This window comes from Bos indicus x Bos taurus, chromosome 15 (assembly GCF_003369695.1).
Source record: "Bos indicus x Bos taurus breed Angus x Brahman F1 hybrid chromosome 15, Bos_hybrid_MaternalHap_v2.0, whole genome shotgun sequence".
Taxonomy (NCBI): domain Eukaryota; kingdom Metazoa; phylum Chordata; class Mammalia; order Artiodactyla; family Bovidae; genus Bos; species Bos indicus x Bos taurus.
In genome coordinates, this window is record NC_040090.1 from 67,120,602 (window position 1) to 67,136,695 (window position 16,094).

The 16,094-nt window shown below is 39.2% G+C and overlaps 1 protein-coding gene across 5 annotated transcripts in view; it reads right to left on the bottom strand.

The window, feature by feature from the left end:
* Positions 1–1,324: 1,324 nt before the first annotated feature.
* ELMOD1 (ELMO domain containing 1) overlaps positions 1,325–16,094 on the bottom strand; it is an 86,359-nt gene continuing 71,589 nt past the window's right edge. For 4 of the 5 annotated variants that reach the window (XM_027563850.1, XM_027563853.1, XM_027563851.1 and 1 more), the window contains 2 exons: positions 15,699–15,832; positions 1,325–2,841 (listed from right to left, as the gene is read on the bottom strand). In XM_027563850.1, the coding sequence (XP_027419651.1) occupies positions 2,669–2,841; positions 15,699–15,832 (307 nt within the window). In that variant the 3' untranslated portion in view covers positions 1,325–2,668. The remainder of the gene's footprint in view (positions 2,842–15,698; positions 15,833–16,094) is intronic. The other variant, XM_027563849.1, reaches the window with a different exon arrangement.

Here is a 16,094-nt window from a genome sequence, read left to right on the forward strand (position 1 = left end):
CTAGACAGTATATTCAAAAGCAAAGACAAAGGTCTGTCTAGTCAAAGCTATGGTTTTTCCAGTAGTCATATATGGATTTGAGAGTTGAACTATAAAGAAAACTGAGCACCAAAGAATTGATGCTTCTGAACTGTGGTGTTGGAGAAGACTCTTGAGAGTCCTTTGGACTGCAAGGAGATCAAAGCAGTCAATCCTAAAGGAAATCAGTCCTGAATATTCATTGGAAGGACTGATGCTGAAGCTGAAACTCCAATATTTTGGCTACCTGATACAAGAACTAACTCATTGGAAAAGGCCCCTGATGCAGGGAATGATTGAAGGCAGGAGGAGACGGGCATGACAGAGGATGAGCTGGTTGGATGGCATCACTGATTTGATGGACAGAAGTTTCAGCAAGCTCTGGGAGTTGGTGATAGACAGGGAAGCCTGCTGCTACTGCTAAGTCACTTCAGTCATGTCCAACTCTGTGCCACAGATGGCAGCCCACCAGGCTCCCCCGTCCCTGGGATTCTCCAGGCAAGAACACTGGAGTGGGTTGCCATTTCCTTCTCCAATGCATGAAAGTGAAAGTGAAGTCGCTCAGTTGTATCTGACTCTTAGCGACCCCATGGACTGCCGCCTACCAGGCTCCTCCATCCATGGGATTTTCCAGGCAAGAATATTAGAGTAGGCTGCCATTTCCTTCTCCAACAGGGAAGCCTGGCATGCTGCAAGCTTGCAAAGAGTTACACACGATTGATCGACTGAACTGAACTGATCTCTGCCTTACAGAAGAGACATGAGCTGGTTAAATATGATACGTTATCGAACCATGTTAGTGACACATGACTATACTGGATAGGAAGAGACAATGCATATATGTGGCTTACAAAAGCGTGAAATAGAATAACACCTTCATATATAACAGTGTCAGCTGTGGTGGAAACTCAGGGCTCCCAAAACAGGTCATTTACCAGGTTTACAAATTCTCACTTATTCTGAAGAGGAATATATATTCCTGTCACTATTCATGGTATATATCATGCATTAAATCAACTCCTTCCTTTCCCCATTCTAAGAAAAGGCACAAAGGTATGTAAGATGCAGTGCAAAATCCTGCCACCTGGCACGCAGCTGAAAGGGAAAGGACAGCAAAATCCTAGAGGAGCTGGAATGGACTGGAAACAACAGGCACCTTAAAATCTTCTATATCAGCTAACAGTAGAGAAATTAGGCTTTAAAGGAAGTTGCAAAGAAAAAGCTGGATCTTATTCATTCATTAAAGCAACATCAGGCCTCAAGGTTAGTTAAATAAAAGCAATCTCTCAGACATAACACACTGTAATTCATACCTGGTTACTCATGATTTATATTTAGCTCCAGGTTGTCAGTTTTTGACATTCTACCCACCCGCATATTTGCATATTCAGAAGGTGTACAAACACAAAAATATTAAAATGAAATCCACTATACATTATAGTAGAATGACAGGTAATTTATTCATAACTGAGTTAGGCCGTACTCAAAATTCACTTAAATAAGCAAATGATTACACAAATGTCTAATAATACTAAAATTGATAGTCAGAAGGTATAAAATACCATGGGGATGAAATGCCATGGTAAATACTATTCAACAGACTATAATCATAACTCTGAACTAAATCATGGTTTTTAAAATGACTTTAAGCAGTTTCGAAATGATTTGATTTTGTTCCCCTGCCAAGCAATTTACTTCTTCCATTGATAAAAGACAGGGCCATTAGTTTCATAAGTCAGGTTCTTCTCTTGCAACACATTTTCTTGCAAAAAAATTTTTTAATATTACTTTTTGACATAGACAACAAACCAGCCAGCACTCAGTGCCCCAAGCAAAGATGCTTGGATCACAACAGGGCCTGGGTTTAACTCTGAGTTCAGCAAGAGGCAGGCAGTGAAAAAGCTTTTGCAGCATTTGCAGTATGCATACTTCTTTTCTGAGGCTGAAGCATCATAAATATATTTAGGCATCCAAGCCAGAAAAATTATGAGAATAAAATAATATGATGTCCCGATGACAATGCCACAATTACAACTGGGGGTAAATTATAATATAATTCTGTAGTACTTCAGACAAAAACAACACCTACCTAAATTTGCTTCTTGTAAGCCTTGTTACATTTTCATGAAGTGCAGGGGTGTTTGTAATAATGATTTATCTTATCATGTGTCTGTTTGTATCATTTTAAAGTCTTATACTTTATTGGAATGAGGTCCAAGCATGAACCTGGTCTGAAGAGCTAGCAGCTGTAGTCACAAAACATATCAATAAATTAAAAGGCTTTCACAGAACAAAATTCAGCTAAATCTTTTACATATAAAATACAGCTAGAGAAATACAATTCTTCAATGCTAAATTATGAGTGAGAGGAAGACAATTTAAAAAAATAGAAAACTCTCTCCATACTGGGTGTCAAGGCAAGATGTAACACTGCATGATGCCACAATATGAGCAGTCACTGGAGGACAGATACTCCAGACATGGTGGTATCTGGGGATCTGGTAATTATGACCAAGATATGAAAACACTGTAACAAAAGGCATGCATACAATCACTGAGTGCATTCAGTGCATGAGCCAGGACCTAAGCAGAGATCTAACACAATAATGAGGCAGTGTTCCGGGCTATCCATTGAAACAAGTGTGGGTGACTACATGTTGATTAAACCTTCTGAGGCAGCAAAGTGCGGGCACAATGCCATGTCTGGATTCTGCAGCTGTTTTATGATCCTCTTGCGGAATTTCTCTCGCACACGATTAAATTCCATTATGTCCATAGGGTCCTCTTCAATCCAAAACTTATGAAACTCGTGCATCAGATAACCTGTTAGAGATAGGATAAGTGACAAGAATGCAAGAGGAAAAAAAAAAATCCTTAATCTTATTCAAAATCACCCTGAATGCTGAAAGAGATGTCAAACCAAGTATCAGCAACTATAGAGTGCAAATGCAATAAACACTAGTGTTAAAAATTATTCTTTAAAACTAGTGCAAGTAGAAGCTACCAATCTACAAGATTTTTGCACCTGGTCCCAGAATTATTCTCACTCTTCTAGAGCTGCTGCTAAGTCGCTTCAGTCGTGTTGGACTCTGTGTGACCCCATAAGACGGCAGCCCACCAGGTTCCTCTGTCCCTGGGATTCCCAGGCAAGAATACTGGAAAAAATCAATTCTGCCATTTCTAGAATATGAATAACATCTGGAACATATTCTGAAAGGTAGACAGTAACTACTTCATTCTTCCCCTCCTAGTTAAATTAACATAATGGTCTGATTTTTCAAAAGTACTCCACTCAGCCTTTTTTCTCTTGAAATTTGATTTGAATCAAGTTTTAAATTACCCTGACAAGTCAAGCAATTGCATTTTGACTATTATGAGACAATGAAAACTATAAATCAACTCTGAACAATACAGACTGGTCATTAAACTACACGAAATTGTTAATAAGACACTTTTGCTTTGAACCATAATTTCATATTAAAATCTTTTTGTCTCAAAAATGTTGTCTAGATCGGGGACATTTTGGAATAAATGCTAAGTATTTTATATGAGAACCTACTTACTGTATTCTGCTTCCCAACTGTGACCTCTACCACATTTAACACTGAAAGGTGAATCAGTTCAGTTCAGTTACTCAGTAGTGTCCAACTCACTGCAACCCCATGGACTGCAGCACACCAGACTTCCCTGTCCATCACCAACTCCTGGAGCTTGCTCAAACTCATGTCCATTGAGTCAGTGATGCCATCCAACCAGCTCATCCTCTGTCATCCCCTTTTCCTCCTGCCTTCAATCTTTCCCAGCATCAGGGTCTTTTCCAATGAGTCAGTTCTTCACATCAGGTGGCCAAAGTATTGGAGTTTTAGCTTCGGCACCAGTCCTTCCATTGAATATTCAGGACTGATTTCCTTTAGAACTGACTGGTTTGATCTCCTTGCAGTCCAAGGGACTCTCAAGAGTCTTCTCCAACACCACAGTTCAGAAGCATCAATTCTTCGGCGCTCAGCTTTCTTTATGGTCCAACTCTCACATCTATACATGACTAGTGGAAAAACCAGAGCTTTGACTAGACAGACCTTTGTCGGCAAAGTAATGTCTCTGCTTTTTAATATGCAGTCCAGGTTGGTCATAGCTTTTCTTCCAAGGAGCAAGTGTCTTTTAATTTCATGGCTGTAGTCACCATCTGCAGTGATTTTGGAGCCCAAAAAATAAAGTCTGTCACTGCTTCCATTGTTTCCCCATCTATTGGCCATGAAGTGATGGGACTGGATGCCATGATCTTAGTTTTCTGAATGTTGAGCTTTAAGCCAACTTTTTCACTCTCCTCTTTCACTTTCATCAAGAGGCTCTTTAGTTCTTCTTCACTTTCTGCCTTAAGGGTGGTGTCCTCTGCATATCTGAGGTTATTGATATTTCTCCTGGCTATCTTGATTCCAGCTTGTGCTTCATCCAGTCCAGCATTTTGGCTGATGTACTCTGCATATAAATTAAATAAGCAGGGTGACAATATACAGCCTTGACATACTCCTTTCCCTATGTGGAACCAGTCTGTTGTTCCATATCCAGTTCTAACTGTTGCTTCTTGATCTGCATACAGATTTTCAGGAGGCAGGTCAGGTGGTCTGGTAGTCCCATCTCTTGAAGAATTTTCCAGTTTGTTGTGATCCACACAGTCAAAGGCTTTGGCATAGTCAATAAAGCAGAAGTAGATGATTTTCTGGAACTCTCTTGCTTTTTTGATGTTCCAACAGATGTTGGCAATTTGATTTCTGGTTCCTCTGCCTTTTCTAAGTCCAGCTTGAACATCTGGAAGTTCATGGTTCACATATTATTGAAGCCTAGTTTGGAGAACTTTGAGCATTACTTTGCTAGCCTGTGAGATGAGTGCAATTGTGCAGTAGTTTGAACACTCTTTGGCATTGCCTTTCTTTGGGATTGGAATGAAAACTGACCTTTTCCAGTCCTGTGGCCACTGCTGAGTTTTCCAAATTTGCTGGCATATTAAGTTCAGCACTTTCACAGCATCATCTTTCAGGATTTAAAATAGCTCCACTGAATACCATTGCCTCTACTAGCTTTGCTTTATTTACCACTGTTGACAATAAACAGGCACTGTGAAAAATTCTTTAATGAGGAATTCTTTTTCCACAGTGTGAATTTCACTCACTCTGAATGTTATCTAAGACGGCACAGGGGTTTTAGAAGAATACAAATCCATTTGGTTTCACCATTTTTCTACCTTACAGGCAACTTTAGGAAAACATTTTGAAAGGTTTAAATGACTGGAATAAGAGTTGAAGGTGGAGGGGTTTTTTAATAATCTAACACCATTCTCCTCCCTCTCAAGGCTACAAAAGTCAAGCTGTAAATCTTGAAAACCGATTCCCTGAGACTTTCTTTCTCTATCACATCAGAAAAATAATTAGACACTGTAACATTATTCTAATCAAAATGTGAAAATGGTGGCTTGGCTTCCAGGGTACATATCATAATCACAAAACTTCACTCATTTGTATAACATTACAGAGTGTTCACAAATCCATTTGGCTTACTGACCAATTGGCTCATCTGCTAATTAACAAACATGTAACAGATACAAGGATAAGGTAGAGCTCCATGCTCCCCAACTCTCAGTTTTTTGGAGAGGGACCAAGGCAGAAAATTTCAGATAATGATTTGTTAGCTAAGGAAGCTAACATAATGACATGGAGAGCAGAGGAAGGAAAGAGAAGCCAGTCTCTTTTTTAATTGCTTACAGTTTTATTGCTTACAGTCTTATTTAATTCTTACAACAGCTTTATAGAATAGGAAATGCAGATAAGTCTAAATTTTACAGATGAGGACAGCGGGTTTAAACAGATACCTGAATGGTGTACAATCACACAATTATGGCTGGAAGCTAGGACATGAAATAAACTGCCTTTTCCAGTGGATTCACTTCTTCTGGTTATTATTCCTGTGTATAGTTCCTTCTTTTGAAGGTCAAAGAAAAGCTAATTCTTTTTTCTCTTGTGGCCATTGTACTTCCTTCTGCTCACTACACCTAATCTCATTTCATTTCAATGCAGCTGCACGTTCAGTGGAGCTTTAGATCGAATGTAATTCTCATAGCACATTGACGTGGCAGCGCAGTCAGTGCTCACTGAGTAATACTGTAAAGTCAAAGTAACAGAGCTCTTATATATTCGTTCACCTAGATGAAATGCCTGTTCGGAATACAAACTTGCCTTTCCAACCCAGGACTGCAGCAAATTTGTTGTTGCCTGACTGTGTCCTGGTTTTGCTTCACTGCATTTGATTAGTACACAACAGAAGCATACCTAAGGACACAGGTAACTGCAAGAATATTACAGAGGAGATGTGCAGAACGGATTACGTTTGATAGAGGAATAAAAAATCCAGGGCAGTTAGCTTCTTCTAAAGAGGCCTAGTCCCTCTATTATAGGAGTAAATATAATCACCTAGTTGTCAAAGTAAGAGCTGTAATCACAAATACAAGAGACTTTCACTTTCCATTAATAAGTCATGAAAATTTAAGTATTTTAAAATTTGCTTTTTTATTCAAGTTATACATGTTTTTGCTGTTCAGTTGCTAAGTTGTGTCTGACTCTCTGTGACCCCATGGACTGTAGCATGCCATGCTTCCCTGTCCTTCACTATCTCCCAGAGTCTGCATAAATTCATGTCTACTCAGTTCTGATACTATCCAACCATCTCATCCTCTGTTGCCCTTCTCCTCCTACTCTCAATCTTTCCCAGCATCAGCGTCTTTTCCAGTGAATTGGCTCTTCACATAGGTGGTCAAAGTACTGGAGCTTCAGCTTTAGCATCAGTCCTTATGAATATTCAGAATTTGTTTCCTTTAGGATTGACTGGTATGATCTCCTTGGTGTCTAATGGACTCTCAAGAGTCTTTTTCTCCAGCACCACAATTCAAAAGCATCAATTTTTTGGGCAGTTTTCTTTATGGTCCAATTCTCACATCCATATATGTCTACTGGCAAAGTCACAGCTTTGACTCTATGGATCTTTGTCGGCAAAGTGATGTCTCTGCTTTTTAATACACTGTCTAGGTTTGTCATTGCTTTTCTTCCAAGGAGCAAGCATCTTTTAATTTTGTGGCTACAGTCACCATCTGCAGTGATTTTACAGCTCAAGAAGATAAAATCTGCCCTGTTTCCACTTTTTCCCCATCTATTTACATGAAATGATGGGACCGAATGCCATGATCTTAGTTTTTTTAATGTTGAGTCTCAAGCCAGTTTTTTCACTCTCCTCTTTCACCCTCATCAAGTGACTCTTTTTAGTTCCTCTTCAATTTCTGTCGAGTGGAATCATCTGCATATCTGAGGTTGTCGATAATTCTCCTGGCAATCTTGATCTCAGCTTGTGAGTCTTCCAGCCTGGCATTTTGCACGGTGTACTCTGCACAGAAGTTAAATAAGCAGGGTGACAATATCAATATGCAGCCTTGACCTACTCCTTTGCCAATGTGGAACCAGTCCATTGTTCCCTGTCCAGTTTTAACTGTTGCTTCTTGACCTACATACAGGTTTTTCAGGAGGCAGGTAAGATGGTCTGGTATTCCAATCTCTGATGAATTTTCCACAGTTTGTGTGATCCACAGTCAAAAGCTTTAGAATAGTCAATGAACTTATTGATGTACAGCTGATTTACAATGTTGTTATTAGTTTCAGGTGTACAGCAAAATAATTCAGTTATACATATATATACCTATTCTTTTTCATATTCTTTCCCTTTTTGGTTATTACAACATAGTCAGTATACTTTTATGCTATACAATAGGTCCTGCTTAGTTATCTATTTTATGTATAGTGTGTATAAGTAAATCCCAACCTCCTAAGTTAACCTCCCCACCTTTCCCCTTTGGTAGCCATAATTTGTTTTCCACTGCTGTGGGTCAGTCTATCTTTTTTGTTGTTGTTACTAAGTTCATTTGTATTTTTTTCAGATTTCACATAAAAGCTATATCATATGATATTTGTCTTTGCCTGGTTAACTTCATTTAGTAGGATAATCTCAAGGTCCATCCATGCTGCTATAATTGGCATTATTTCATTCTTTTTTTATGTCTGAGTAATACTGCATTGTGTGTGTGTGTGTATCTATCCATCTGTCTATATCATATCTTCTTTATCCATTCATCTGTTGATGGACATTTAGGTTGCTTCCATTCCTTGGCTACTGTAAATAATGCTGCAATGAACATGGCGTGCATGTAACCTTTTGAATTATAGTCTTCTCTGGATATATGCCCAAGAATGGGAGTGCAGTTCTATTTTTTTTTTTTTTTTTTTTAAGGAACGTCTACACTGTTCTCCATAGTAGCTGTATCAACTTACATTCTCACCAACAGTGTAGGAGGGTTCCTTTTGTTCCATGCCCGCTCCAGCATTTATTATTTGTAGATTTTTTTATGATGGCCATTCTGACCAGAGTGAGGTGAAATCTTATTGTAGTTTTGATTTATATTTCTCTAATAATTAGTGATGCTGTTGTTTAGTCGCTAAGTCATGTCCAGCTCTTTTTCAACCATGTGGACTAGCCCGCCAGGCTCCTCTGTCCATGGGATTTCCCAGGCAAGAATACTGGAGTGGGTTGCCATTTCCTCCTCCAGTGTATCTTCCCAATCCAGGGATCTAACTTCCTGCATTTGCAGGCAGATTCTTTACCACTGAACCACCAGGGAAGCCCCAATAATTAATGATGAAAGTGAAAGTGAAAGTCACTCAGTTGTGTCCAACTCTTTGAGACCCCAAGGGCTATACAGTCCATGGAATTCTCCAGGCCAGAATACTGGAGTGGGTAGCCTTTTCCTTCTCCAGGGGATCTTCCCAACCCAGGGATCGAACCCAGGTCTCCTGCCCTGCAGGCGGATTCTTTACCAGCTGAGCCACAAGGAAAGCCCAATTAATGATGATGAGCGTCAAACTATACATAGAGTCAAATAGTTTAGAAGTTTTGTTACAAAACACAAACAAAACCCCAGAAACCCTTCCTATCCTAATTCCTGCTTCTTTAAATAAACATTTCAATTCATTCAGTTGATTCTTTGATTACTGACTTCCATATCTCTAAATAACATATTTTCCATTGCTTGATTTTTTTACTTCCTTCATTTTGAAGATTCTCTTCTCTTTCTTTATAGATCTCCTGCTTTCTGGACCCCACTTATTCCTGTAAGGATTACTCTCTTATTTCCTGGAAATACATCCTTTAAAAACTTTCTTATAAAGATACAAAAAAGTAAAATGTTTAAGACCTTGTATTTAAAAAATGTGTTTATTTTATTCCCACACTTAACTAGTAAGTTAGACTGGTTATAGAATTCTAAATCGGAAACTATATTCCCTTAGATTTTAAATAACATTCTCAAATGTTTGAAGACATTATTCTACCATTTTCTAGAATAAAATGTTGCTGTTGAGAAGTTCAATGCCATCTTAATTCTCAATTCTTTATGTGACAGACTTGGAAATATTTAGAATCATTTCTTCCCTAAGTCATAAAATTTCACAATGATATGGACCTGAGTGTGAATCCATTTTAATCTATTATGCTAGTTCTTACCAGCTGAAATATGAAAGTCATCCTTCAGTTGTGAATATTTTTCTTGATGTACTACTTTGATTCATTCCCCTTAGTTTCACTGTTCTTTTTCTAGCCCTTCTATTACAGATGTCTAAGAATGGTCCTTTCAAATCTTTCTTTTCTGTTTCCCATCTATATTTCTTGTTCTACTTTCTGGAAGAGTTTCCAGCTTTATCTTCTAATTCTCCCTCAAGGTTTCATTTATGTAATCTGATTTTTAATTTCTAAGAGTACTCTTTTGTTCTCTGAGTGCTCATTCTATGGCACCTTGTTCGTGTTTCATAGTAGCAATTATGCTCTTATCTCCTGGGGACAGTAATGATACACATTTTTAAAGTTTTCTTCTCTCTGCCTTGTTTCTATTTCTTTAGAGCGGCTTTATTTCTGCCTGCTTTAGACTCTCTTTCATGCTTGAGGCTTTCCTTACTGTTTTTGCTATCTAGGGCTGCACTCAATATGCCAGCAAATTTGAAAATTTAGCAGTGGCCACAGGACTGGAAAGGTCAGTTTTCATTCCAATCCCAAAGAAAGGCAATGCCAAAGAATGTTCAAATAACTGCACAGTTGCACTCATCTCACAGACTAGCAAAGTAATGCTCAAAGTTCTCCAACCTAGGCTTCAACAATATGTGAACCATGAACTTCCAGATGTTCAAGCTGGACTTAGAAAAGGCAGAGGAACCAGAGATCAAATTGTCAACATCCGTTGGATCATGGAAAAAGCAAGTGAGTTCCAGAAAAACATCTATGTCTGCATTATTGACTATGCCAAACCCTTTGACTGTGTGGATCACAACTGCGGAAATTCTTCAAGAGGTGGGACTACTAGACCACCTGACCCGCCTCCTGTGAAATCTGTATGCAAGTCAAGAAGCAACAGTTAGAACCAGAAATGGAAAAAAAGACAGGTTTCAAATCGGGAAAGGAGTATGTTAAGGCTACATATTGTCACTCTGCTTATTTAACTTATATGCAGAATACATCATGTGAAATGCTTAGCTGGATGAATCACAAGCTGGAATCAAGACTGCTGGGAGAAATAACAATAACCTCAGATATGCAGATGACACCACCCTTTTATGGCAGAAAGCACAGAGGAACTAAAGAGTCTCTTGATGAAAGTGAAAGAGGAGAGTGAAAAAGCTGGCTTAAAACTCAGCATTCAAAAAACGAAGATTATGGTATCTGGTCCCATCACTTCATGGCAAATAGATGGGGAAACAGTGGAAACAGTAACAGACTTTATTTTGGGGGGCTCCACAGCCATAAAATTAGAAGATGATTGCTCCTTGGAAGAAAGCTATGACCAACCTAGACAGTATATTAAAAACCAGAGACATTACTTTGGTGACAAAGATCTGTCTAGCCAAAGCTATAATTTTTCCAGTAGTCATTATGCATGTGAGAATTGGACTATAAAGAAAGCTGAGTGCTGAAGAATTGATGCTTTTGAATTGTGGTATTGGGGAAGACTCTTGAGAGTCCCTTGGGCTGCAAGGAGATCCAACCAGTCCATCCTAAAGGAAATCAGTCCTGGGTGTTCACTGGAAGGACTGATGCTGAAGCTGAAACTTCAATACTCTGGCCACCTGATGTGAAGAACTAACTCATTTGAAAAGACCCTGATGCTGGGAAAGATTGAAGGCAGGAGGAGAAGGGGATGACAGAGGATGAGCTGGTTGGATGGCATCACTGACTCGATGGACATGAGTTTGAGCAAGCTCTGGGAGCTGGGTGATAGACAGGGATGCCTGGTGTGCTGCAGTCCATGTTGTTGTAAAGAGTCACAAACGACTGAGCAACTGAACTGAAATGAACAGAGGGCTGCTTGAGAAATTATTCCAAAATTCTGTGGCTTAAAAGAACCATTTTAATATACTCATTTATTCAATGGGTTATCAGGAATTAGGAAAGGGCATAAGAGGGATTCTAAACGTGATTTCTGCTTCATTGACTGTGCTATAGCCTTTGACTGTGTGGATCACAACAAATTGTGGAAAATTCTTCAAGAGATGGGAATACCAGACCACCTTATCTGCCTCCTGAGAAATCTGTATGCAGGTCAAGAAGCAACAGTTAGAACCGGACATGGAACAACAGACTGGTTCCAAATAGGGAAAGGAGTACGTCAAGGCTCTATATTCTCACCTTGCTTATTTAACTTATATTCAGAGTACATCATGTGAAGTGCCGGACTGGATGAAGCACAAGTTGGTATTAAGACTGCCAGGAGAAATATCAATAACCTCAGATATGCAGATGATACCACTCTTATGGCAGAAAGTGAAGAGGAACTAGAGGGCCTCTTGATGAAAGTGAAAGAGGAGAGTGAAAAAGCTAGCTTAAAACTCAGCATTCAAAAAACGAAGATCATGGCATCCGGTCCCAACACTTTATGGCAAATAGATGGGGAAACAGTGTAAATAGTGACAGACTTTATTTTCTTAGGTTCCAAAATCACTGCAGATGGTGACTGTAGCCATGAAATTAAACGACACTTGCTCCCTGGAAGAAAAGCCATGACCAAACTAGACAGTATATTAAAAAGCAGAGACATTACTTTACCAACAAAGTTCTGTCTAGTTAAAGCTCTGGTTTTTCCACTAGTCATGTATAGATGTGAGAGTTGGACCATAAAGCAAGCTGAGTGCCAAAGAATTGATGCTTTTGAACTCTAGCGTTGGAGAAGACTCTTGAGAGTCCCTTGGACAGCAAAGAGATCAAACCAGTCAAGCCTAAAGGAAATCAGTCCTGAATATTCACTGGAAGGACTGATGCTGAAGCTGAAACTCCAATACTTTTGCCACCTGAGGCAAAGAACCGACTTATTGGAAAAGACTCTAATGCTCGGAAAGATTGAAGGCAGGAGGAGAAGAGGATGATAGAAGATGAGATGGTTGGATGGTATGATTGATTCAATGGACTTGAGTTTAATGTGCTCTGGGAGTTAGTGATGGACCGGGAAGTCCATGGGCTCTCAAAGGGTCCACAGGGTCACAAAGAGTTGGACATGACTGAGCAACTGAACTGACTGACTGATAAGAGGGATGGATCCACAGTGCCTGGAGTCTCAAATGGGAAGATCTGAAGGTTGGGGGTGGTGACTTGACAGCTGGTGGCAGGAATCATTTGGAGGCATATTCACTCACATGTCTAGTGGATGCTGACTATCCACTGGGACCTCCTCTGAGGCTGTCAGTCTCGATTACTACATATGGCTCCTCTGTATGTCCTGGATTTCCTCACAACACAAAGGAATCAGATCCCTTAAATGGTGGTTCATGCTTCCAAAGGCAGCTCAATCCTTGATCTCCAGATCAAAACTTTTTTTCTTTAAAAATATTATTTTATTGATATATAGTTGTGTTACAATGTTTTGTTAATTTCTTCTGCATAGTTAAAGTGACTCAGTTATACATATATGCACATTCTTTATAATATTCTTTTCCATTATGGTTTATCATAGGATACTGAATATAGTTCCCTAGGATATACAGTAAGACCTTGTTGTTTATCTTGTTGGAGTTGCGTCTGCTAACTCCAACCTCATTCCATCCCTTCCCCAATCTGCTGTTCCTTGGCAACCACAAATCTGTTCTCTACATCCCTGGGTTTGTTTTTGTTTCATAGAGAGGTTCGTTTGTGTCATAATTTAGATTCTACATATAAGTGATATCATATGGTATTTGTCTTTCTCTTTCTGACTTACTTCACTTAGTATTATAATCTCTAGTTGCATTCATGTTACTACAAATGGCATTATTTCATTCTTTTTTTATGGCTGAGTAGTACTGCATTCCATTGTATATATGTACCACATATTCTTTACCCACAAATGAAAGCCTTTCCTAATGTAGCCCTAGAAGTCACATAGAATGAATTCTGCTTATTCTACTGGTCAACCAACTGGTCAGCCCAATTGGGCTGGGATGACAGGAACACAAAAACCCTACTTTTTAACAGAAGAAGTGTCAAAGAATTTAAGGACATGTTTTTAAGCATCTCACTCAAACATCTGATAATAATTTGGCTCTCTGCAGTGTATTTTACTAAATAAAAAGCCAATTGGAGTAAAAGTTAATTGGAAGTGCTAAGCACTAGGTAGGTTTTGCTGATAGTGAGCATGACTGTAGAGTGATATGGCTAGGCTGTTTCACGGAACAGACCCAGAGGTCAGCGTTTTCAGCTATTTTCTCTTGAGATGTTCAGATTTCAGAGAAGGCCTTTGTCAATCTCTTGACTGGCTGCCAAAGTGATAGGAACCGGGTAGGAGAAGGAGCCTGGGTCTCAGTCTTCATCATCACTTTCAGTATGGTTTGCCATTAGCTGTACCTGATTCTCATAAGACCAGAAACCCTTTCTTTTTCTCTCTCTGGAAAGTAACCAGCCTTTGCTGAGGAGGCGTCAGGACAGAAGCTGTCTCTTGGAAAATGGGATTTAGGCCTCTAAGAGATTCTTAACATATTTTCAAGCAAACTTGCCAGTTTTGGTCTTATGTTAACCCTCATTTATGAGATATTTAATGCTGCCAATTCTTAAACCTTTTGGAGAGTCTTGTGGAATAAATCAGGTTGCTTCTTACTTTCCATGCCACCTGTTAGGGATCTGCTTTCTAAAGCAGATGTCCTGATTAAGTCTCTCGCTCAGTTGTGTCTGACTCTTTGTGACCCCGTGGACTGTAGCCCACCAGGCTCGTCCATCCATGGGATTCTCCAGGCAAGAATACTGGAGTGGGTTGCCATTTCCTTCTCCAGGGGATCTTCCCGACCCAGGGATCGAACCCAGGCCTCCCACATTGCAGGCAGACGCTTTAACCTCTGAGCCACCAGGGAAGCCCTGGATGTCCTGATTAGGCAGATATAAGAGATGACAGAATCCTAGATAATATAAGCACTATTAATTTAGGAATCTAAATAAAATAAATATCTGTTAACTTTTGACTTTATCACATTTTAAAAATGAACCAGGGAACAACACTTTCCTGTGGTAGATTTGGGGTGGAATGATGGGGTCTCAACCATAATTAGAAACAGTGCAGATCTGGTTACCAACTTAACAGAAGAAAAAAAAAAAGCTAAAAAAAAAAAAAAAAAAAGGAGAAGAACTTTGACAGTTTCTTGCTAAAAAAAAAAGCTTAAGTAAAGCCATCAGTGCAATAAGCAATGTCTAAATGAACAGGAGCCTGGCGTGCTCCAGTCCATGGGGTCACAAAAAGTCCGACGCGATTTGGCGACTGAACAACAAAAACTACAAAATAACTTAAAAGGCATTTCTTCTATAAGTTGCTTAGGGTTACTTGATGATTTGGCAGATTATCTTTCTATGTTCCTCCAAACCAGTTAACGTCTGGCCTGCAAAGATAATAACGACATATAGCTACATTTTAAGATTCTGCCTTTAAAACTGGACAATAGCATACCAGGACTCTACTAAACAGTCTGATCTTTATCATCTGAAACCTCAGCACAGCTGCAACCTCAGGTTCAGGGTCAACAATAATTCCCTCTATTAGCACCTACAGTTAGAAGGAACTGCAAACACTACCCTCTGTAGCAATAGTGGTAGCGGTAAAATTAATACCAACAACTCCACCACCATCTGTATCCCCCACTAAACCCCCACCTCCTCTTTCTAATGCTCACGGAGCACTAACAATGGGACTAGCCAATAAAAGAAACATTTTATCTTCATCTCATTTTGCATCCATTTTATAGATGAGATGGCTGAGGTTTAGGGGAGGGTAGTAAATGTAGATCTGGAGTCAACTCAGGCTGTTTTCAAAGCCTGTACGGTTAAGTGTCATGCTGGATCAGAGGGAGAAAGACATCCATGATGTCTTTAAGTCAGATGGGAAGTTGATACATTGAATATTAGGTAAGAGGAGGGAACGAGAAAAGATTCATGATGCCTGAAAATATGTGGTTTTGAATGAGAAAACAAAATACAAACGAAAGGAGGAGTTCAATGGCTCCAAAGCAACCAAATCACAAAGATCTCTCAGCTTCAGCCCTTGCTGAAAGTGTTCTCTACAGAAGTCTATGTCAATAATTAAGCAACGAGACACTTACAGAATGTTTGCTGGAAGTGCGATAATGTTGGAGCTTCTGGAGCGATGTTGTAGAAATGAGTTTTTAGTGCTCCGCTCACCAGTAGATTATATGCCAGATCAGTTATATTGATGCCCACAATTGCAAACGAGTACCTGTAAAGTACAAGCCACAACACCAACTGTGTGTCACATATGGGAAGTAAGCATCTCAAAAAAATGGTAATTTGATTTTTACATTACTATTAAATTATGAGAATGGCAGATTTCCCTTCCTCACAGCCTTATCAAAACTCTGAATCTTATTAACAGAAAATTTTAATAATGTTTGCCAAGAGAATTGAAAGTTTGTATGCTTTAACTTACTAATTCCATTCCCAAATATATGAGAAAAAAAAAGAAAATGAAAAAGCCTTAT